General features: G+C 40.2%; 1 protein-coding gene and 1 long non-coding RNA gene across 2 annotated transcripts in view; one reads left to right on the top strand and one right to left on the bottom strand.

Annotated features, from left to right (window-relative positions):
• Window positions 1-11,775: 11,775 nt before the first annotated feature.
• Window positions 11,776-16,326, top strand: hmgb1 (high mobility group box 1). The gene is made up of 4 exons (XM_008107934.3): window positions 11,776-11,925; window positions 12,064-12,209; window positions 12,423-12,597; window positions 14,488-16,326. Exons 1-4 carry the CDS (start codon window positions 11,776-11,778, stop codon window positions 14,656-14,658), a joined length of 642 nt encoding a protein of 213 aa, XP_008106141.3. The 3' UTR covers window positions 14,659-16,326.
• LOC107982679 (uncharacterized) overlaps window positions 12,430-25,664 on the bottom strand; it is a 49,491-nt gene continuing 36,256 nt past the window's right edge. The window contains exon 3 of the long non-coding RNA XR_010004096.1: window positions 12,430-13,256. This is a non-coding gene — a long non-coding RNA (uncharacterized LOC107982679). The remainder of the gene's footprint in view (window positions 13,257-25,664) is intronic.

The raw sequence follows: 25,664 nt of genomic DNA, 5'->3' as shown, positions 1-25,664 counted from the left end.
TAGTTAAAGACATAAAAGTGTTAATTACTATTCTGTGCTGGGATATTCAGTATTGACTTGAGCACAACCCTCTGCTTTGTAATCTCAAGAGGGTTCATCATAAAGGTATTTTAGGAGTCTATCATGCCAGGGGAGAATGGTAAAAAACGTGGTATGAATTGTCTCATATGTTTAAACTTGTTTGAGAATTAACTTATTTTTCTGGCGGAAGAGCGTGTTGGTGATGACAAGGTTGTGTTCTGCACATTTGGTGAGAAGCAGGATGCCATTCAAGTTGCTGTTTCCAACCCTATCTTTTCCTATGGTCCCTGGCCATAGGTCACAGTCTCGTCCTAACTCTTGTGTTAAAATCTCCCAGGATGATTTTGTCCTCCTTAGCTATCTCTGATAGGATGGTGTCCAGCTGACAGTAAAAATGTTCCTTGATGTCTTCATCAGCATCTAGTGTTGGTGCATAGGCACTTATGATGGTGGCCTGTTGATAGAATAGGGCTCTATAGTCACCTATGTACCCACCACCAAGACACTATACTAGGAAGGCCATCATATTCAGACAATGGGGGTTCGCCTAAGTAAGTAAGTAAGGTATTAACATTAATGACAATAAATGGGAATTGCTCATTATATTTGGGTCTATCTTTTTGAAACACCTTCATTGCATTTTGACAGCCCTAGAAGACAGGAAAAGCTTGCTTCCCATTCAATAATTGGATTGCATGTTTTATGTGCAATTTCACCTTAAATGATATGTAGGTTTGTGCTATTTTGAGAAGGAAGGCTGAAAGTCAAGCTACCCCTCTATTCTGCCTTGGTCAGACCACACCTGGAATACTGTGTCTAATTCTGAGCACCACAATTTAAGGGAGACGTTGACAAGCTGGAATGTGTCCAGAGAAGGGCAACTAAAATGATTAAGGGTCTGAAGAACAAGCCCTATGAGGAGCGGCTTAAAGAGCTGGGCATGTTTAGCCTGCAGAAGAGAAGACTGAGAAAAGACATGATGAGGGCCAGGTATAAATACAGTAGAGTCTCACTTATTCAAGCCTCGCTTATCCAAGCCTCTGGATTATCCAAGCCATTTTTGTAGTCAATGTTTTCAATATATCGTGATATTTTGGTGCTAAATTCGTAAATACAGTAATTACAACATAACATTACTGCGTATTGAACTACTTTTTCTGTCAAATTTGTTGTATAACGATGTTTTGGTGCATAATTTGTAAAATCATAACCTAATTTGATGTTTAATAGGCTTTTCCTTAATGCCTCCTTATTATCCAAGATATTTGTTTATCCAAGCTTCTTCCAGCCCGTTTAGCATGGATAAGTGAGACTCTACTGTATGTGAGGGGAAGTCAAAGGGAGAAGGGAGCAAGCTTGTTTTCTGCTGCCCTAGAGACTAGGACGCGGAACAGTGGCTTCAAACTACAGGAAAGGAGATTCCACCTGAACATTGGGAAGAACTTCCTAAGCGTGAGAGCTATTCAGCAGTGGAACTCTCTGCCCCAGAGTGTGACCATCTGTCGGGGGTGCTTTGAATGCAATTGGCAGAAAGGTGTTGGACTGGATGGTTCACGAGGTCTCTTCCAACTCTATGATTCTATGCTTGCCCATAGAAAATCATGTTTACCCTATCTAAGAAACTAGACCTGATGTGGTCTATCCAATGCAGTTTTCTGAATCGGTGCCCCAATGAAACCTAGAAATAGGCCTGAAAATCAAGACACCAATAAAGAAAATGTTGACCTTTGTAATCATAGTTGATTCTCTAAGTTCAACAAGCAAAGCAGGGATATCCTGTGCTTACAGCTATAAAAAACATGTTATTTTAAAATATTGTCTTGTGCTACATTTAAATAGAAGCTGTATCATCAGATTCCAAATATCATCAGTTTCAGAAAAAACATACTTGAGCTGCAGGCAAGAGGGCAGATTCCAAAATCTTTAAAATGTAAATATATTAAGTGTTTCTGCCTATAAATTCCATTAGGAATATAGCTTACTTCGTTGTAAGAGCTTGCAATAGGAGATTATTGTAAAAAATAGTATGCAAAGGAGCATTAAAGCAAGGGGTCGTTGGCAACAAAATGTATTTTGTGGGTAGAAACTTCCCAGCCGATGAGTGTATAATTGGACCTCAGTTTATCCATACAGAAAATGGGACTAGGCCTTGCATGACTGTCCTGTTACTTCTGGAGGCAAATTATCTAACACAGTGAAGTGGGATATGGTTATATATTTCACAGGCAGAGAAGGTTTAATGAAAAATGGGGTCGAGGGGAGTAGGGCTAAAAAACCCCTAATCAATTTTTTCTGCCTGCAGCAACTGCGTCAGGACCCGCGTGTGGCGTGGCTTTAGGGCCTCTCCTACAGCCTCCGAGGAGGCCTATTCCACAGCGGGCCCGACCGCGTAGCCAAGGCGGCGAGCCTCGTTTGGCCCCTATTGAGATCCGCGCCTTTGCCTATGAGCCGCTCTCTTCATACATTGCATTGCAGCAGCACTTCCAGCCTCATAGAGCTGTACATCCCGCTTCAGCCATCTCCCTCTCAGGCAGTTTTATATTTGCGCGCCTTTTCCATCCCCGGTGACGTGTCTCCCGCCGCGACCAATCGGCGCGCCGCTCTGGTCAGGACAATGGGAGGCGTTCCTCCAATCGGCGCGGCGCCTGCCGCGGCGGCAGCCAATCAGAACATCCCTGTGTTGAGAGTAATGTTACCAGCGCTGGAGAGAGTGAGCAGGCTGCGTATCGATCCCGCTCTCAGCCATTGCAGTGCATTGGTCTTACATAGAGATCCAGCAGCCGGCGGCGTGACTTGTGTGGAAGGAAACTGAGTGAGGTTCTGGTTCTGGGAAGAGAAGAGTGGTGAGTACGGTGAGAACAGGGAGAGAAGAAGAAGGGCGGGAAGAAGAAGAAGGGAGGGAGGCCCACGCAGGCGAGTGTGGGGCCAAATCCCCACTCCCCGCTTCCTTGGAGGCACACAAAGCGGGGAAAGGGATGACAGGGGGGAAGGAAGGAAGGAGAGGCGCTTCAATCTCCTTATACATATATATTAAAATATCCCTATTTGACAGATTTTCATTAAGGGAAGCTTGCGAGGATGGTGGTCATGAAAAGCGCTGCTTGGAGGGCTCCTTATAGAGGAGAAGCCGCGAAAAGGAGCGGAGAGGAGGCGGAGGAGGGCTCCACGGTGAGGGGACCCATTGAGGACCCCCACTTAAAGGGAGCGCCGCCTCTTTTCTGCTCCCCTCCAGGGCGTTGTTGGCCTCCCGGCGATAAATCACCTCGGGAGCTGCGCTTGCTGTAACATGGCTGACTAGAGCCGTGTGGAGAGGAGAGGGAAAGGAGAGGAGGAGGAGGGAAGAGGGAGGGAGGGAGGAAAACAAGGCGAGAGGGGGCCGGCTTTGAGGCGGAGAAGAAGCGGGAGGAGGAGGGAGAGGCGTCAGTGACTGGCCGGCCGACGGAGGGAGCGCCTCTTTCTCTCTGGACCTGTCTACACCGTTCTATCTTGTGGTTCAGTCCTGCTACAACGCATTATAGGACTCTTACGGCCCTTCTACACAGCCCTATATCCCAGAATATCAAGGCAGAAAATCCCACAATATCTGCTTTGAACTAGGTTATCTCAGTCTACACTCAGATAATGTGGGATTTTCTGCCTTGATATTCTGGGATACAGGGCTGTGTCCTATATCCACAGAACTGAATAAATCCCACATTTTCATGGCAGAAAACCCCACATTATCTGCTTTGAACTAGGATATATGGCAGTATGGACATAGAACCCTTCCACACAGCCCTAATATCCCAGAATATCAAGGCTAAAAAATGCCACAATATCTGCTTTGAACTGGGATATATGGTAGTATGGACTCGGCCTTCCACATAGCACTATAACCCAGAATATCAAGGCAGAAAATCCCACATCTCATTTGAACTAGGATATATGGCAGTATGGACATAAGGCACCTCCACACAGCCCTATAACCTGGAATATCAAGGCAGAAAATCCCACATGTTCTTTGAACTATGGCCCCATCCATACAGCTGGAAAAAAAATCCCACATTTTCTGCTTTGAACTGGGATATAGAGCAGTGTGGACTCATAACTAAATTCACAGTAGATATTGTGGGATTTTCTGCCTCAATATTCTGGGACTCCTTCCACACAGCTGAATAAAATCCCACAATATCTGCTTTGACCTGTATTATCTGAGTCCACACTGCCATATATCCCGGTTCAAAGCAGATAATGTGGGATTTTATTCAGCTGTGTGGAAGGAGTCCCAGAATATCGAGGCAGAAAATCCCACAATATCTGCTTTGAACTGGATTATCTGAGTCCACACTGCCATATATCCCAGTTCAAAGCAGATAATGTGGGATTTTATTCAGATGTGTGGAAGGGGTCCCAGAATATCAAGGCCACAATATTTACTGTACTTATATACTGCTTTTCTCACTCCAAGGGGACTGAAAGCGGTTTACAACATGAATAATGGCAAAATTCAATGTCTTAAGATACATATAAAACTAAAACATGAAACCTAAACAAAAAACACAGCTATGGATTACAATCAGTGTGGTATTTGAAACCTGTTTGGACAAACCAGTTGGAAGTGTGAATTTACAGCTTGATGGTATCTATTTGGCTTTTAGACAACACCAACAACATGATCATTTTCCTTCTCCTATATGGTTCTTAACATTTTTACCCAATGAAGGAGCCAGTGTAGCAAAGAGCTAAGGCATGGCAAAGAACTAAGGCACCATAAAGCAAAGAACTAAGGCACAGTGAGTGTGATCTGAGTCCACACTGCCATATATTCCAGTTCAAAGCAGAAAATGTGGGATTTTATTCAGCTGTGTGGAAGGGGCTTCAGATCACCCAGTTTAAAGATGTTATTGTGGGATTTTCTGCCTTGACATTCTGGGTTATATGCCTATGTGGAAGGGCCCTTACACTTCTAGAGAAGCCACATCAAGGATGTTCAAATGCATCATGTGGCAGATTCAGCTCCAGAACTGTGAAAGAGATTACTTAAAAGCCTCACTGGTTGTGTTTTAAAAGGAAGGGGCCTGAGACTATTAGGAATTGTGGGAGTTGAAGTCCAAAACACCTGAAGAGAGGGCTGAAGTTGGCCCAGGTCTGATCTATCGGGTTTAAAACATGTATACATCTCTATCTCTAGGCCTTTCCACACAGCCATATAACCCAGAATGTCAAGGCTGATAATCAGCAATACCCGTCATCTTTAAGCTGGGCCCCCTTCCACACAGCTGAAAAAAATCCCACATTATCTGCTTTGAACTGGAATAGATAGCAGTGTGGACTCGGGGCACTTCCACACAGCCATATATATGACCCTGAATATCAAGGCAGAAAATCCCACAATATCTGCTTTGAACTGAATCATATGGCAATATGGACTCAAGGATAACCTAGTTCAAAGCAGATATTGTGGTATTTTCTCCCCGGATATTCTGGGTTATATGGCTGTGTGGAAGAGCCCTGAGTCCACACTGCCATATATTCTAGTTCAAAGCAGATAATGTGAGATTTTATTATTCAGTTGTGTGGAAGGGGATTTAGATAACCCAGTTCAAAGCAGATATGGTGGGTTATTCTGCCTTGATATCTGGGTTATATGGCTGTGTGGAAGGGCCCTTGGTGATCTAAGAGCTCTTCTATACAGACTCTATATCCTAGGACCTGATACTGCTTTAAACTGGATTATATATAAGTCCGCACAGCCAGATGTGGGATAAACATAAAACCTGGGCTAAAGGACCTGTCTGGAAGGGCCCTGAGGCCACTTCCAAACAGCTGAATAAAATCCCACAATATCTGCTTTGAACTGGGTTATATGGCAGTGTGGACTCAAGATAATCCAATTCAAAGCAGATATTGTGGGATTTTCTGCCTTGATATTCTGGGTTATATGGCTGCGTGGAAGGGCCTTGGTTTTTCAGAGTCCATGCCATATATCCCACTTCAAAGCAGATGTGGGATTTTATTCAGCTGTGTGGAAGGGTCCCCAGAAGCCCTATATCCCAGAATATCAAGGCAGAAAAATACCACAATATCTGCTTTGAACTGGGTTATCTGAGTCCACACTTAATGTGGGATTTTCTGCCTTGATATTCTGGGTTATATGGCTGCGTGGAAGGGCCTTGGTTTTTCTGAGTCCATGCTACCATATATCCCACTTCAGTGCAGATAATGTGGGATTTTATTCAGCAGAGTGGAAGGGGTCCCAGAAGCCCTATATCCCAGAATATCAAGGCAGAAAAATACCACAATATCTGCTTTGAACAGGGTTATCTGAGTCCACACTGCCATATATCCCACTTCAATGCAGATGTGGGATTTTATTCAGCTGTGTGGAAGGGGCCCCAGAAGCCCTATATCCCAGAATATCAAGGCAGAAAAATACCACAATATCTGCAATAACAATAACTGGGTTATCTGATAATGTGGGGTTTTCTGCCTTGATATTCAGGGATACAGGGCTGTGTGGAAGGGCCCTGGATTATATGGCTGTGTAGTGTGTATGTAACCCAGTTCAAGGTGAATTTTATGCAGCTGTGTGGAAGGGCTTGCCTATGTATGTATGTATCTTATGTGGAACAATGAGAGGTTTTAATGGCTTTACTTCAATCCCAAACCCGCCTGACTGAGGGGGGCGCCCTTGAGGGGATTTTCCCCCTTCTTTATTTCTATTTCTCCCTCAGAAAAAGCCTCTCCGATGGGGTTTTAATATACATATATATACACGTTAGGAAACAATAAGGGGTTTGGTGGTTTTAATTCAAGAGAAACCACCCCTCCTTCCCCTCAAACGCCGCCTGTCATGGCTGAGGGAGGGAGGAAGGCGCGCTCCCATCCACACAAAGGGAAGGCAGCCAGGAGCCATATTCTCCTCCTTCTCGCTTCTCAAGAGGAGCGGCCATTCCGAGAAGGCAGCATGTTTTCTCAAGACATTAATAAATAAAATAAAAAAAGGGAAAGCGGGTTGCGCGCAGGAGACAGTCGCCGTTGGCTGCAATGGAAAAGAAGAAAGGGAAACAGCCTGGGAGCCGCGCCTTCCCCCCCCGAAGAGCTCGTGTGGAGGGAGGGGAGTTTCCTTCTCTCAGCAGCAAAGGCGCCTCTCTCTTCACACAAAATGGAAGGAGGAGGAGGAGGAGGAGGAAGGGAGCTGTTTTTGCCGGGGGTGACCTCCTTAGGCAGAACGCCGTCGCCATTGTAGAGCCAAATAAAACCAGAAATCTCGAATAATAATCTCCACGGTTCTCGATAGCGTATATCGAGGCAGAAAGAAGCCACAAGCTGTACGACTAATTCTATTTATTGTCGACCTTGCCTTTGCAGACAGGAGGATTGCCATAAGAAGCTTATGGCAGGGCGCATGCAGTTGCTACAGGCAGAGTGGGCTTGGGATTGCTTCAGAATGGGCTTTTCCCTCAGCCAGCTAGCTAGGGATTGCTTCAGGATACTTATTTCAGCAGTGCAAGATGTTATTTTTATTTTATTTTCTAAAAATGATATTTTACTCTATAGATTACCTCACAAAAAAACTTTTCTTCTGCCAGTGCTCATGATTAATATTGACAAAATTCAAAATATATTTTTTAACATAAACCACTTGGATATTTGGCCCTTTTGGTACTTCACTAAAAAAAAACTTTGACCCTGAAAGTGCCACTGATTAATATAGATGAAATTGAAAATTAACTTATTTTTATTTTATTTTTTTTCTCCTAAAATGGGATTTTCCTCTATAATTACCTCACAAAAAAACTTTTCTCCTGACAGTGCCCATGATTAATATTGACAAAATTCAAAATATATTTTTAACATAAACCACTTGGATATTTGGCCCTTTTGGTACCTTACCAAAAAAACTTTGACCCTGAAAGGGCCACTGATTAATAACATTCAAAATTAACTTATTATTATTATTATTATTTTTTCTAAAAATGGTATTTTACTGTTTTGATGATCTCACAGAAAACTTTTCTCCTGACAGTGCTCATGATTAAGATTGACAGAATTCAACATATATAAATATATATAAAACCACTTGAATGTTTTACTCTTTTGATGCCTATGATTAATATAGATAAAATCTATTATCGTATAGCAGAAATATTTAATATGCTGGGATGTCAATGGGACATTTTAAATACTTTGTGAATCAGATTTTAAAAATAACTTTATCAAAAGAACTAGATAAATATAAAAGTAGGTTTTGAGTCTACAAGTCTCTCAATTTCTTTTTTAAAATGGTTTTTCCATTTGCATGTTAGCCTTGTTGCCTAAATACTCCTCTTTCATGTGAGAACTCCTTCGCTGACCCCAGTTTCCACTGCAGGCCTTTTAAGTGTTGTTTACCTGACTGAAACTTTAGACCAGACATGTTTAGTCAGAAAGTGCAAATCCATTTTTTCTCTCAGTCCACATCCCAAGCTGATAGGAAATTCTGCTTTCTGTAGCAATACCAGCTAGAAGTGTGCACATCTTCCTAATGTTGTGCAATGTAAAGGAGAGAAGATCTTTTGTTGACAACTATGAGGAAGCTTGGTTGAAAGCAATGTTTTCCTGTCAAAAAAGAGAACCTAAGTACAGATATGAAAAAATGAGTGTTTATAACTTGAAAATATTTCCTCTGATAAGAACATCTCTTCCAAACCAGGCCGCAGTACTCTGTTCGAAAGTGGCTGACCAGCTGCTGTATAAAAAGGCATGTCTCTGCTCTCAACCTTTACCTTATTTTTAAAATTGACATCATCCCTTTCTCCAAGGCAACATTCAATGTCTTGTTAACAAGCCACAGAATTGTAACATAATAATTTGCTTTATTTCTACCCCACCTTCTCATAGAGATTCAAGGCAGCTAACAATAACAAGGCACAACTCAATAAAATGTAAAAACAAGGCAAATACATATTTTTACAAAAACAAACATATTTGTCATGGATACAAAGTTAAAATACAGCTTTATTTTTTATTCCTTTCTTAATTATCCTCTACCATGGTATTTGCTTTTTTCACAGCAACCACACATCAGGTCAAGATTTTCATCGATCCACAGCTAATTTTTCATCGATCCTTCCGTTTTTATTCACGACCAGTTCATATCCAGTTAGTATTTATGTGAAATTTGGTTCTCTTTTATCCAGTTGCCTCACTTAATATTTCGTTCCATGGAATTGCAGTTGTCATTTTATTGTGAATCCAGTTTGCAGAGAGCCACCCCTTTTTTGTTTTTATGAATAATTTGGTGTCATTCACAAACGTAGTCACCTCACTGCTCACTTGTCATTTTAGATAATTTATTAAATTGAAAAAACACCCTTGAGGTCCTACACTGCTATTACTGTTAAAACTGGCCTTATAGTCTGACTTTGCTTCCTGTTCCTTTAACCAGTTACATATTCATAAGAGAACTCATTACCTTAACCTGTGAGTGCTGTACGCTTTCAAAGATCAAGCATTCAATATATTGGACTTATTTGTAAGGTCAGAAAGTAGTTGGGCCAAAAGTTAGTACATATGGCATCTGCTGGAGAGCTTTCATCCATAACCACGCTTAACACATCACTCTATCCTATCGGCATGGTTTGTATTGGCACAAGGAAACCTGTATTAATGACAATAGTATGCAAGGCGGCTGGATAGTCTGACTAGGCCCTTTGCATTCAAATATTCAGTTCCATCCTGTGGTCTAGAACATGGTCTTAGTGCAAAATATATTCGCACAAATCAGTTTCCAAGAGAGTTCATGAATCATAAAGGTCAGTTTGGTACCCCTCTGGTGGGAAGGTAACGGCGGTCCATGTATTCATGCCGGCCACATGACCTTGGAGGTGTCTACGGACAACGCCAGCTCTTCGGCTTAGAAATGGAGATGCACACCAACCTCCAGAGTCGGACACGACTGGACTTAATGTCAGGGGAAACTTTTACCTTTACTTTAGAAGATGACGGAAATGCTGTGGATGTTACTTACCATGATTCCAGAAAAGCATTTGATAAGACCTCCTTGTGATACTTTGTTTAGCAAACTGACAAAATATGGAAACACCATTAGATGTTCATCAGTTCTCATCAATGGCTATGTTTCAGATTGAAACAAGTGCTACAATATTGTGTCCTAGAGCCAATGCTTCTCAATATTTCTTAATCACTCATTTAGATGATGGGATAGCAAGAATCCTTAATCAGATTTCCATATGACACAAAACGGGGAGTAGGGGGGGTTGCTAGCATATTGGCAGATGAACAGAATTCAAATGGGCCTTGATAAACTAGAAAACTTGGCTGAAATTAATAAAATGAAATTCAACAGAAACAAATGCAAAATTTTATATTTTGTACACAAAACCCAAGCTCACGTACCACACGTGGAGAAAGAATTTTAGGTTTTTCATCAGTTGGGCATGAGCCACCACTGTTGCAAAGGATGCAAATGCTGTTTTATCCTGAATTGATAGAAGCATAGCTTCTAAGTCAAAGGAAGTAATAGTCCCCCTATATTCTGTGCTGGTTAGCCTGCATCAGAAGTATAGTGTTCAGTTCTAGCCTCCTAATTTTAAAAAGGATATAGATAGGTTGGAATCATCTTAGATAAGTACAATGAGGCTAAAAGGTATAGAAAACAAAACATACAAAGCGAGGTCATAGGAGCCAAGCATGTTCATGATTGAAGAAAATATTTAGTAGTGATATGATTGCACCCTTTAAATATCTGAAGGACTGCCACAAAAAAGAGGTTACTAGCTTGTTCCCTGTTGCCTCAGAGGACAGGCGTAATGGCTTTACATTAGGTAGATTTCAATTAAACATTAGAAGGAGTGTTTTGGTAGTAAATGAGGTTCAGTAATGGAACCAATTGACTTGAGGAATTGTGGGGGTCTCCTCAGAATATCTTCGTTAAAAGCCTGGATAGTTGCCTGCTGGAAATGCTCTAGCTGGATATAATGCATTGAGCAGTGGGTTGGACTGGTTGGCCCATAGGGCCCCTTCAACCCTATGATTCTGACTATGGCCCTTGGTCTAATTTAATGCTGGAATTAAGGGAGAAACATGAAGGAGATAATGAAAGATAGGTGGTTGGAGCATTGCAAGAAAGAAACTTAAACTTGGCTGGATGTTCTTACACGCCTGGCAAGACCAGTCTAACTTTCCCCAGATAGCCTGTTGGGTGGGGAGCCCAGAAAGACTCAACCTCTTTTGAAGTTTTTCTTTCTAATTTTAGGTTTGCACTACCATTTATACTGAGAAGGCAAGTTCCCTGTTTTATATAAGTTCAATTTTTTGTTGCACACTTATTTGATTGTATAAGTCAGGTGTAGGATCATACTTCCCTGTGTCCCCCCCCCCCCCCTTTGAAATATGAGAATTGGTGCTTCTGGGGACTTGTACTTCACATTTTTCAACAAGAAGTTCTCTCCACCTTCCTGCAAAAGAATATTTTTCAGGGGGTTTGAACTGAAGTTTTTGGAATTGGGAGCCACATTTTTGCTTCTTCCAGCTTCTTTTGAAAGTGCTGGAGGATTCTGGGGCCAGAAGCTTGCTAACCTTTAACCTATATAGCTGTCCACGTAGGTAATTAAAAATATTACAAAAAAAGTTCAAAATGCCAGTTTGACGTTCCATTTTTATTTATTGATTTATTTATTTTTTAAAAAAAATAAGAATGGTCTATCATATATTATAGAAATCCTGTGAATTCTCGAAGATCTGTGTTTTATCTTCCAGGAATAATTAAAAATGGGCAAAGGTGATCCTAAAAAGCCAAGAGGTAAAATGTCCTCATATGCCTATTTTGTGCAAACTTGTCGGGAAGAACACAAGAAGAAACATCCAGATGCTTCAGTGAACTTTGCAGAATTCTCAAAAAAATGCTCAGAAAGGTGGAAGGTAAGTATTTTGATTTTTGAAATAGTAGTGCAATAGATGCCCAAGTAAGTGGTAATACTTGGTAATAAGAAATAAAATTACACAATACAGCTGGGTGCCATGTCACATTGAGGGTGTATATTGTATTTATTTTTATAGACCATGTCTGCTAAGGAGAAAGGAAAGTTTGAAGATATGGCACGAGCTGATAAAGTTCGCTACGAAAGAGAAATGAAAACTTACATACCACCTAAAGGAGAATCAAAAAAGAAGTTCAAGGATCCCAATGCACCAAAGAGACCTCCGTGAGTAGTTTTATAATTAACATGTGGCATTGCACTGATAATACACCCAAAAGGTGACTAGTTGAATGTTAAATTTAGCTGTTTATTTGTATTTTATTGGTATCATTCTATTTTATTATAAAGTTCTTGGGAGAATAGTACTAAAACGTCTAAACTTGCTGTGCATGATGAAGCATTTTTTTCCATTCTTAAACTTCATAATTTAATTTTCAGTTCAGCATTTTTCTTGTTCTGTTCTGAGTATCGTCCAAAAATCAAAGGAGAACATCCTGGTCTTTCTATTGGAGATGTTGCAAAGAAACTTGGAGAGATGTGGAATAATACTTCTCAAGATGATAAGATACCCTTTGAGAAAAAGGCTTCCAAACTGAAAGAGAAATATGAAAAGGTACACTTGAATAACTATTTTTGCAGGTATTCACAATGCCATTGTGCTTTTGTAATAATAAAGAATACACCTATATGGCTTGTTTTATCTAACAGTTTAAGCAGAATGCACTGCACCCCCTCAGCAGAATATTATTCCAAATATGTATATTGGAAGACACAGTATTGAAAAGACCCAGTGGGAATATTATTATAAGTCATAAGAAAAAGAAATCTCTGGGAGTGATCTCAATAAACCAAATTTAGGTTTATGCAGACCATTCAGTTTATTCAGACCAAATAGCTTTCTATTATTACTGTCACACATAATTATGTATATAGTACAATAATAGTACTTCATCTTATAGCTCACATGTGATGTTAATTTTTGAGAGTTGAGGACTATTATGACATAAATGCTTTGAGTTGAAGCATATAATAGAAAATACCTGGAATCTCACATTATCATATACCTATTTTGTTCTAATATCTAGGCATGAAATAATTTGTAAGAGATGCACATGTGCAAAAGAACAGAATAAAATACCTAGAAACTGATCAGGAAGGCACTGGGTAACCTCTTAGTATTTGAAAAGAGATATCTTGAATTTGTATGATATTTCCATGGATGGTGATATTTTCATTTTGGTATCCTTTTAAGAGTGAGAAAGGGATAATATTCTAGGGGAGAGGGGGTAGATAAAGAAATGAAAGAATTAAACCATGTCCATCTGATACTGAGAAAAAAAATATGCCAAACAGCATAACATGAGTTATGACTTTCCATAAATGGCATTTTCTTTTTTGTCGTATTGTGTAACATCAGCTGAAATGTCATTGCCCTGTTTGAAATCCATAACTATTCTAACTGAACAATCAAGACAAAACTATTACTATAATAAGTACAGTAAAACCCCGCTAAATCGAGCCCCGCTTATCCGAGCATCCGTGTAGACCGAGCCAAATTCCTCCCCCCCCTCCCCTCACTCACCCTGCCAGATCCTGGTGCTGCCAGAACCCAGCTGGGTGAGTGAGTGAGCAAGGGACGGAGGGTGGGCTCGCTCTCTCGCTCCTCAGCCAGCCTGGCTCCGGTGCTGCCAGCCGCAGCCTGGCGAAGGAGCCGAGGCATGGCCGGGTGAAGGAGGAGGGCGCCAAAAGTCGTCCTCGTTCACCTGCCTGCTGGCTGGCTCCTCCACCATGCTGGGCGCTGGCGCTGCTAGCCCCAGCATGGCAAGGAAGCCGAGGCATGGGCGGACGGGTGAAGGAGGAGGGCCCCAAAGTTCCTCCTCGCTCACCCGCTGGCTGGCTGGTTAGGTGCCCCGTGCATGTTGCTAGGTAGATTGCAAGCTACCTAGCAACACGCAGGGGTACTTAGCCAGCGAGCGGGCCCAAACGCCCGCCAAAGGGAGAATTTTCCTCTCCCTTCGATGGGCGCTTGGACCCAAGGAAGTGCGAAGCCTGCCGCTTCCCTCTTCCCTGGGTCCAAGCGCCCGCCAAATGGGGAGAAAACTTTTCCCTTCGACAGGCGCCTGGGCCTGGTAATTCGAGTTATCCGGGTAAACTGAGATGAGGTCTGCCTGTTTAACTCTAATTACAGAGGTTCTACTGTATTGAGATTTTATTTTGAGTGCTACATGCAGTGCAAAAACAAAGACTTAGTACATGCTGAAGGTGGCACTGTCTGCTGTGTAACTGAAATTCATGAAATCTATGAATAAGCTCTTGGTCAGAATGCTTTGATTCGTAATATGTAAACATAAATATTAGACTGTCATCTGAGCAAGTTGTAGATTCTGAATTGTAATTGTTCCAGAATGTGAGTCAAGTACATATAGTTGAAGGAATAGTTTCTCAGTCATAGAGGGTGGATATACATTAGATGCTTAAAATTCTTCTGATTATCTCTTCCAAGGATATTGCTGCATACAGGGCCAAAGGGAAGCCTGAAGTAGCCAAAAAACTAGCTCCAAAGCCTGAGAAAAGCAAGAAAAGGGAGGAAGAAGATGAGGATGACGAGGATGATGAAGAGGAAGAAGAGGATGAGGAGGAGGAAGATGAGGAGGAAGAAGAGGATGATGAATAAGTCTCCTTTTAGATTATTTTTGTCTGAAAAGAATCTAAACCCCCCTGTACACAACTCACTCCTTTTAAAGAGAAAAAAGAAACATAAGGTTGTGCAAGATTTGTTTTTAAACTGTACAGTGTTTCCCCCCTTTTTCTTTCTTTCTTTTTGTATAGTTAACACACTACCAAATGTGTCTTTTGGTAGACCTGTCCTCTAGTGGTATCTCAGTCACCACTATCTTTGCCTAGTACAGTTATGGGGGTTATAAATTGGCATGGAAGTTTATGGAGATTTCCTGTTGGTGCACAGCACAGATTAGTTATACATGCGGATGTAGTTCATTATTCATCTTCAGTTGTCTGCATCATAAAAGTAGTAGTTGTTTTGTTTAACTGAATACCACTCTGTAATTGCAAAGAAAAAAAGAAGAAAAGTTGTAGCTGTTGGCATTCTGATTGCTTCTAAGTAAATACATTTTTTAAAAAATTAGTATTGTTGTCCTTTTAATAGGTGCCCTTGTAAAGACAATATTTTCTTTTTTCCTGGAAAGTTCATTTTTATGCTCTTGGAATCACATCACAATTACACTTCATATAATGACCTGATGTGAGAGCGTTGATCTACTTGCCCTACATAATCATGATAGGGTAGGAAATAAAATATATACAGGAATATGCAGTGCAGGGCTTTTTCTTATAACAGGTCATAATTAAAAACAAAAAATCAGCACCTGTTTAGTTAATCTATTCTTGCTCAGTTTTTCTTGCATACAATATTCTATGGGGCTGTGTAAATTTACCAGTTTGGGAAATACAAACTTCACTGACATAGGGGAAATAACATCAGACAAGTGTCCTTGGAGGACCATTGAAAGAGTATATTCTCATTCTGATTTGTGAGGAAATTAAATGTATGATTTCATTGGCTGGTAATGAGAGTTGTATTTGCAAATACCTGAATGCAGATGTGAGTGTACCTTACCTAAGTAGGTAATGTTAAATGCTAAATTACTGTAATCCTTTAAGGATACTATGACAAGCGATATTTGTGGATTTTATACCAAGAAATCTTTTGGTACTAAATATCCCACATGAAAAGATTTTACTTTGCTAATGTTTTCCATGAGTGGTACTCTTGTTTAATCTGTATAAATATATGTTTTCATAAATGCTAGTTTTAGCCCATTTTCAACATTTTACATGGTCTCAAAATGAGATAAGATGTATCATTCTATTAGTCTTATAATGCATTCTTGATGTTTGCCCATTTTGTAAGTTAAAAATAAGGGGAAAGTACTTTTTTTGATTTAGGTGTGAGATGTAATGTGCTGTTCTAATGACCTCTGATTTGATAAAATATAGGTTGCTTTGAAAACCAAAGTTAAAGTTTTTAGTAAAGTATTCAATAAAAAGTGCTGGCAGTTAACTCTTTTACATTTACCTGCAAACTAATTTGGGGATTGATTGGCAATTCTGTAGTTACAAAATGATGGTTCTCAAATGCCAGTGTTTAAAGATAGCATTCTTGTAATTTACACACATTTTTGATGGGGTATTGTTTTGTTATGCATTTTGACTTTTAAGATTCTTACTTCAATTTTGCATTTGTTTATGTATAACCTCAGGAGAATACTGAACATCTGATTTCCTGGTTAATACTAATAAAATAATAATTACAGAGGTTTTATATATTTAGTTAAATGAGTTTACTTTAAATGTGTTGCTCTTTTACCAAAAAGTAAAAAAAGATACAAAACATATAGGATATACCTTAAAATTGTTCATAGGAAAAAAGTTTCTTAATGCATCATAACTGTCTTTGGGCAAGGGATCAATGTAGAACAATGTGATTGAACATGGGAGATTGCTGGAAGGAGGATAGGAAGCTACTTCCATTAACATTGTAGAGAGAATAATCCTGGTGTGTCTGCTCAGGACTACGTCCAAATGTCTTCAGTGAGGTTTACTTCTGATTTCAATGGGTTCTAGTTAGAGCAGACATACCAATATGGCTCACTTATCCAGTTTCCCATTGCCCCACTTACATCCAGGAACATGCCCTCCACATATATGGAAAGTCATACTAATTCACAGAGTTTTGTCCTAATTTGAACACATTAAGTAAAAAAGGATAAGGAAAACACAAACAAGATTATTTTACAGCTGGCACATGTGTCACAAATCCCTGGCTGAGTATTGGAACTAATCCAGGTATTTTGTTCTAGCGAAGGTATATTTCAGCTAACAAGTAGATTGTTCTTTCACTTTACCTTCTTTAACACTTTGATGCCAGAGGTAAAAATATGATAGAACAATTGGGGGATAGGTTCCTGCACCACAAAGAAGGACAGTTCAATGTGTTCAGCTAAACTTTATTGATAGACTGGAACCAAACTATGGACTCAAAACTGGAGGACCCAGAGACATCCACAAACACTTCCAGGGCAGAATATTTTTTGGAGCATGGGTAAGTTAAAATCATGGATATTGTATCTGGGTAAGGGAATTTTACTGTATTGAAAAGTGGATGCCTGAAAAATGTTTTTATGTGTCATTCCAGATCTTTCTAAAACAAGGCATGCCAGCTATTTCAGAATAAATAAAATCCTGAATGAAAAGGGGTCATCCACACTTTACAAAAGAAATCTTGTTGCAGTTAGATTTCCTGTCTATTGGTGCTGCTGCTGTTGATTTATATCAGTGACAACATTTACTCCACCCGTTCCTTGCCCAGTGAACATCAGCCCTCCTTCCATGTTGCCATTAATGCCCATTGTTTCAGTCTTTGTGGGAGAGAACACTGCATTCTTGGTTCAGGCTCCTATTGACTGTTGATGTTTTAGTCAGAACTTTATAACTGCTTTCGTAGGTACTGCACCTTATTCCCAAAACAAGTTCATCATCTTGAGGCATATCTACACTATCCACTTAAGTCCATTTCAAACTGGTATTGAAGAAAATAGTCTTCCTGTGTAGATGGGTACAAGGGAAATCCTGGAACCAGTTCAAGGCCTGGATGGTAATTACACAGCAGTAATGCACATTAAGGACTTGCTTTTGTGGGCATTTGTTGTCTAGCAGCTGCAGTTTGAAGCTGCTGGGATCAAAATACAGAATGGATCCAGTAGTTTACTGACAAAGCAGCCACTGGCCACCACCAATTTGGAGAGAGTCTGTTCCCTACCTCAGCACCTCCAATTGGGATTGATTTTGTACAATCATTAAGCTTTGGGACTGGTGAAAGAGCAACAGAGTTGCTTGTAGACCATGAGCCACACACCCCTGACGAGTGAGCAAAAAGTGATAGCAAATGCAAAGCTGGGTTTATATTCATTAGCAGAGCATCTTAGTTGCCCATTGCCCTTAGCAGGTGCCAACCATACAAATTCCTGTTACTGGACAGCAGCATAATGTAGGAATGTGTAGGTAAAGTTGTACTAAAGTCAAAAATTGCAACATGTTATTGCACATACCTTATAGTTGAAACATATCCAAGGAAGCATATAATGCATAAAGCATCAACCTCTTTTAATGCAAACCTTAAGACATGAAGCACACACCGAAAACTAAAATGTAATAGAGTATGTTATGTTTTATATGCAACTGTGTTCATTGGAGAGCTGAAATTGGCTTTTGCTCCATTGGGCATGTGCTCCATGGCAAATTTGTGTCTGTTGCCGTCTGATGTGTGAAACTGGCGGCTCACAGTATGAAAACACAAATGTGAAAGCAGCCGTGCTTATTTGAATATTTCTGAAACATTCACACAATTTCTTATTTTCTGGATGAGAAATTGTTACCTGCTGCTTTTGTGCTTTTGAATACCTCACCAAATCTGCATATCAAAACAGATCAGTACTGTACTTGATGTGCCGAAGTATAAAATCTGCTGCTTGTTGGAATAATTGAAAGAATAAAAATAAGTCTAATTCATCCATTTATCTTCTGCCAAATGTATGCTTAGTATGAGAGTGGGATATTAGTGCTCCAGTCTTTGCATGTTCTGTAAAAGGAAATTGTTAATAATTTTGCTGTATGCTTCAGTTGTTTACCTAATTACTTGTGAGAGAAAACAGCTGCAAACTTACCACACCATCTGGAAAGCTGAAAATCAAGATTTTATTGACTCTTTCCATAGTACCTCAAGTGAAATATGGTAACAAAAATCCAATCTATGAATTTTGGAATTGGGTACTTATTAAAGCGGCTATACACCTGAATGATCAACTGATTAAATAATTATAAATTTGATTTATTAAATGATTCTGTTAACCAATTGAACAAATGGGTCCTGCAAAAATAAGTTGCAGAATATACTTTCTTTTTAATGAGAGCCAAATAAGTATGCCCTCCTTGGAATATACTTCCTGCTTCACCAATTCCTATGTGCCTTTTTTGGATTTTTTTTACACTTAATATCCATGCCATGCCCAATTTCAAGATTTGCTGAAACATGAGACCTTTGAGATGAGACTGAATGGAAAGCAAGAGCAGGTATAATTTAATCCCCATGCATCAGTTCTGTATTTTTTTAAAAACTGAAAGAATGAGATATTTTCTGGCCCCAATGAAAATTGCAATGTATGGAGAGGACTGTGGTTAGGATTAGGGTCACTGGTAAAGCTGAATGTACACTTCCTGAATTTCCTGAAGTCAATTAGTGGCTTTGCCCACCTTCCTGGAACACAATAATCACTAAACAGTCTCTTGTTTCTGCTTCTTAGCATTGTTTTGCTAAAGGACAGCACAAGATTCGTTATTGTCTCAATATATAGGCTGGTACAAAAAAGATCAGTGACAAAGCAATAAATTTGTTGGCATCAATTTTGTCCCAAGTTGAGGTATTTTGTGTAGCCTGTTCCCAAAGAAAACTAATGAAAGTCACATCCACACTGATGGAAAATGCAAGTGCCTTATATCAGATAGCCTGAGAAGCACTGTTGTGAGGGATGATTTGGTTTTGGCAACAGCATGTCTCAAATGAATGACCCAATAAATAATATTGTACAGAGATGCCTAATGGGGACATTTAGTGAACACACAAGATAAATACAATGACAACATTGGTGAAACGCAAACATGGAAGAGCTTCACAAATGCTAACCAATAACAGTAAAGTATGTTTCACAGACTAGCAAACTAGCATCCAAAGAGGTTTGGATGTGCTTAGGTATTGAAGGACATTAAATTCCAGAATTGGCCTTTTCATGTTCAAGCTCCAGTCCCAGCAGAACAATTAGACTGTTGCGGCAGAAATACTAGAAAAACAATATTCCTGTAGGAGCCAACTGCTTCGCTGTCTGCAAACAAAGGTCTTACCAAACATATCATTCCAGTTGGATGTTTCTGCTGCAATGGCCATATGACAAATCCTGTCTCAAAACAAAAAACAGGGCCATCCTGAGCCAAGTTTTTTCTTGAGTTCCTCACTCATTACAAAGCAGATTTGCAGATGTTGCAAAGAGCCGTTCAGTGCCACCCACTGTTGGCAGCTTGGAAAAAAGGAAGGTTATTTTAGGTTACGATAGCCAACCATTGCTCAGTTAAGCACAGGAAAAAACACAGATCTTGGCTCTTGCTCAATGTGTCAGAGGTGATCTCTCTTCTCTGTCTGAGTGAGCTTTAGGGGAGCATGGAAGCGTAGTTTCCGCAAAGCACCACTGCACTGAGCTGCTCGGTTTTGGTTTTACTGGTGCGGTTTTTAAACGATGATTTCCAAATAACTGATCCTGTTTTGAGCAAAGTGAGCTGCTTTTGCCGTGCATCGGGCCGTTGCAAAAGAAAGCCTTTGCCTCAAATCATCTGGTGTCACTTGTCATGAAATGCTAGCTTGGAGGAATCAAGATCAGAAATTTTTGGGAATTGTTCAAAAAGAAGACAAAATCTGGCCAGAGATGAAGACCGAATTCCTGGATTTTGTTGTTTGTTCCTCTGCTGTTTTTAATTTTAACATTTATATGTCTTTTATATCCACATACACACAGATTCTTTATAGCATATCAGTCTTCCCCAGCCTGCTGCTCTCCAGATGTGTTGGACCACAAACACTATACATTGGCTGGGAGTTATGTGCTTGTACCCCACATCTGAAGGATACCAGATTAGGAAAATAATGAAATGACCAGTCCTCGTTTCTGAAAACACCAAGATTGGTTACAGCTTACCACAGAGTTCTCCAAAGAACAGAGCATGAGGCAGTATTTGAAGGAAATGTTCTTCCTTTTCCACCATTTAAGGAGGCCACAATACTGTAACTACAGAGAAGATGAAAATACTATGCTGCAAAAGGGATTCACTATTTCCCTATAAAGGTACAATCATACTGTGAAACATGCTACTTCTTTCTTTCCTTGGGGGGTGGGGTGGGGGAGAAGCAGCTACACTGACAAGTTATCGTCAATCAGCATCAGCAATCACTTGGGCCAGTAATATTTTTAAGGGCCTCAGTAAAGCTTTTGTAAAAAGGTTGCACCCCAAATAGTGATAGAAATGTGTGGCCAAGATGACCAACCTTTGGCCATGAATTTAAGAGAGATTTAGTCATGACAAATTTTGTGCATTTTTAGTGGTGTGGCATTACTCCAGAAAATGTTCATAGAATTGATCATATCAAACAAAATTATGATTCTAAACAAAATATTATCTGTCAGTGAACCCCCCCCCCTTTTTTTTTTTTTTACAAAGGCTCCACTTTTCCACATTCTCTTCTGTCTCAAACTGAATGTTTTTTTAGCAGCATCAGCATTTGAAGTAAGGTTGGAGAAACATAGACATTCAGTGTCGGGTCACAGCAGCATTGTCTGCAATGAAACTTGAAGCAGGAAAGGATGGATTACCTGAACTGGTTTTTCATTTCATGTATGTACATTTTTATCACAAATTAAAATTTTCCTGTGGAGCCAGGGCTTCCCAGATGAATAACAATAGGCACTTCCAGAGAACCGCTGGTAATATTCACCACTGAATGCTTTGTTGGCCCTGGCAACTGCGATATGACCTAGAAAATGGATGTCTTAGGAGCTGTATAATTTTATTTTTTATTTTTACAAGTAACCTCAGTGGCCTGAAGTTAGGGAAACTATTAATGGTACCTGTTGTAAGTATTAATTGTGTTATATGGTGTGTTTAAATTGGGTTATTTTTAAATTAGTATATGATGTTTTAGTTGATTGTGTATTTTGTGTGTCCATGTATATCTATTCCTTTCTGCTTTCCTCTTCTTCTTCCTCTTCTGTCCCCCCCTCCCGAATCATAGAATAATAAAGTTGGAAGAGACCACATGGGCCATTGAGTCCTACCCTCACCTCGTCTTCTTTCTCTATTCTTCTCTCCCTCCTTCTTCTCTTAAAGAGCTGGGCTTGTTTAGCCTGTCATGTATAAAGATGTGAGGGGAAGTCATAGGGAGGAGGGAGCAAGCTTGTTTTCTGCTGCCCTGGAGACTAGGACGTGGAACAACGGCTTCAAACTACAGGAAAGGAGATTCCACCTGAACATTAGAAAGAACTTCCTGACTGAGAGCTGTTCAACAGTGGAACTCTCTGCCCCGGAGTGTGATGGAGGCTCCTTCTTTGGAGGCTTTTAAGCAGAGGCTGGATCGTCATCTGTTGGGGTGCTTCGAAAGGGATTTTCCTGCTTCTTGGCAGGGGGTTGGACTGGATGGCCCACGAGGTCTCTTCCAGCTCTATGATTCTATGATTCTCTTCTTTTCCCTCCTCTTCCTCCTCCTCTATTCTTCTCCGCTTCTCCTTCTCTTTTCTCACCCTTCCTCTCCTTCTTCTCCCTCCTTTCTTCTTCTCACCACTCCTCTTTATCTCCTCCTTTTCTTCTTTTTTCCTCCTCCTTCACTTGTCTGGGAGTTGAGGACAGGGAGAGACCTTACTGCAGAATTAACTTTTTCTCATTTGTGAAAATGCATGGCAAGTGAATTATAATTTGCTGCTGTTGTTGTGTGCTTTCATGATGTTCTTGACTTATAGTGATCCTAAGTTGACCCTATCACAGAGAGGGTTTGTCATCTCTTTCCTTTGAGGTTGAGAGGGTGTGACTTTCCAATTCACCTGGTGGGTTTACATGACCATGTGGGGATTTGAATGCTGGTCTCCAGAGGCATAGTCTGAGCTCAAACCACTACACCAAGATGGAAGAAGTCATACCTATGCTTATTTGTGAATCTCACATGAATCATATCCAACAATTCCTGGATTCCTGATACCTACAACAGTGGCCCCTTCTACACTGCCATATAATCAAGATTATTAAAGCAGATAATCCATATTATCTGCTTTGAATTGGATTATATGAGTCTACGCTGTCATATAATCCAGTTCAAAGCAGATAATCTGGATTTTATATGGCAGTGTAGAAGGGGCCAGAGGTGGCAGATTTTCCAATACTATGATTTTTTTAAAAAAAAGAGTGATTTGTAGAATACATTCCTCTGAACAAAAGCAGTACCTGGAGGTCGAGACATGACCCTACTGTACTGTTCCACAGGCTATGACATTAAGTCTCTCTTCCCACATAAAACAACTGAATTTGAGAGACAGAACTGGAGGCCGCCAGTGTCAACATTCAGAACTCTGAATGGCTTTTTGATAGAAAAACACATTAAAGATGTGGCTGACTGTTAAAAACACAATAGCCTCAAGAGTCAAAACCACACGTGTTTTGGGAATGTCATAGGGTCATCTGTTTGGGAGCAGTTGGTTTGGCTTGATCGTAATTCTCCAAGGTCTCAAACAAATGTTTTTGCCAGCAATGCTACCTGAGAGATGATTCTTTTAAAAATAAAGAACACAATAAAGAGCTTTCCTGTAATCAAAAACACGGTCTCTACAGCTAAAAGATGGTTTCCAATGCATATATGTGGGAAGAAAGAGATAAGCGGAGAATAGATTTTCTAATGAGTGGCCCCTGTAGAATGAGAGCAATTTGATACTACTTTATTTGTGGGGCTGGTCATTTTGTGAAGTGAATTGTGGGGTTGGTAGTTTTGTGAGGTGTTGGCTTTCTCTGTCAGAGATCTTGGGTGCCAAACTATAAATCCTAGGATTCTTTAGATAAGAGACATATAGTTAAAGTACTGTTAGGGTTTTATACTTCTGCAGTTTGGACATACAGGGTGTTTCCCATACTTTGGACAGACTTCATCCCAATAAGTGGAACAGGCTGCACAGGTGTGGGGAATTTGGCTATCCAGATCATTACCGTTATCATAAGGCTCTTCCAGACATCTGCTTAATTCAAAGTATGGAAGTGGGATTAAAAATCCCAGTACCTCAAGGAGAGTCCACACACTGAGCTATTAATCCAAGGAATTGGTCTAATGGCATCCATAAAGGTTTGGTTAATGCAGATTGAAGGGAACCACAAAAGGTATGGCAGGATATCCACCAGAAGTTTTCTTTTCTTCTTTTTCCTAATTACGCACTGAGATGCACTGCACCTCATAAGTATTTTGTTAAAGTTACAGCACTGATGTGGATATAATAGAGTGCGCACAAGCAGATTTTCTGTCATCGCCTCTCCTCTTCCTCACTCCTGGGGCTTCCAGGTTTGCCTTTTTTGAACCCCGTTTCCTGTGCCATGCTGCTGCCCACTTTCTAATTTCAAGCTCCGTTTCCTTTCAGTAAATACAGGAAATGAGAACAAAAGAAAGGTTGGAGAGAATTCTCATGGGAATTACTTTCCTCTTGTGTTTCCATTTAGCCACCTGTGTGTCCGTGGCTCCATATGTTTACATCCCTCTGTCAGCTGTTTTGGGATTGTCAAATGAAGATAAGCACTGGATCAGTCTACATCAGTGTACCACAAGGAACTCTCATTTTTGGGGAATGCTGGGATATACAGTGCTTCATAGCAGCACATTTTTTGCCTGATATTGGATTTTATGCAAACCTATTTATCACGTGTTTTTCATGCAATCAAGTGCATAAGGTGGGTGTGCATTCCCCCCCCCCCCCCCCACACACATACACCTTTTATCCCACTTTCTACTGTGTAGATGGGCCCATAGTTTTATCAGTTTAGCACTATATGGGTCACACGTAAACACCACTAGAGTTTCTTTAAACAGGGATGTAAGTGGAGCATGTAATTGCTGCCTATTGATAGGTGTGTGTGTCTTTAAAATGATCGTTTAAAAATAAATTTCCTGAATAGTTCATATTATACTTCTTTTGTTTATTACAAAAAATAGCTAAAGATTTGGGGAGGCTATAGAATAGGAGCGGGAACTGTGCAGTTCTCCAGATGTTGCTGGACTGCAACTCCCAACAATTTTAATCAGCAAAGCCACTAGTGGAGAAAACTGCAGGTCAACAACATTTGGAAAGCCACATGATTTGATCCCCACCTCTGTTGTAAAGGACCCCCATAGAAATGAAAAAGAAATTGTGGGGTTTTTTTTAAACCAGAAATGACATATTTCTAGGAATTTCTAAGTTTTTCAGCATGACTTTATGATTGACTTTTGCTGGAAGTTAACAATAGCATTGCATTGGAAGACCTAGAGATTCCTAGAAAGGTGTTCTCTCCAGCAATCTCTAGGTTCTCTGGCACTACTGAAAGAAGTTGACCATGAAGTCACGGTGGAGGACCCAGGAATTCTTACACAGAATATTATAATCAAACTCATGAATAATAAAATCCGCAAAAGTTTTAATCGCATTTGTGGAGGGACGACTGTAATGGTAGACTGCTCCTGCTTCCCTCGGATGTTTGCAAAATACTATTCCAATTGTCAGTCTTTATGTAAGATTAATTTACTACTTGGTTTCTGTATAAATATACAGAAGGATATTTTTTTCTCCTAAGACCACAAAATATCTTGACCCAGCCTGGTTTTCCTGTCTTTTAACAGGGTGCAAAGCCTGCAATTTGGTGTGATTCCTTCATATTCCGTATCATGTGAGGCTGTCTGATTCACTTAAATTTTTTGCCTCAAAGGGGGAGAGATTTTCCTTTATCCTCCAAGTCCTGCTCAGCTGTAAACAGAGCGTCTGAAGTACCTTCTAGTAGAGAGAA

This window comes from Anolis carolinensis, chromosome 3 (assembly GCF_035594765.1).
Source record: "Anolis carolinensis isolate JA03-04 chromosome 3, rAnoCar3.1.pri, whole genome shotgun sequence".
Taxonomy (NCBI): Eukaryota; Metazoa; Chordata; class Lepidosauria; order Squamata; family Dactyloidae; genus Anolis; species Anolis carolinensis.
The sequence above is the reverse complement of the archived record's forward strand: the minus strand, read 5'-3'. Positions and strand labels throughout refer to the sequence as shown.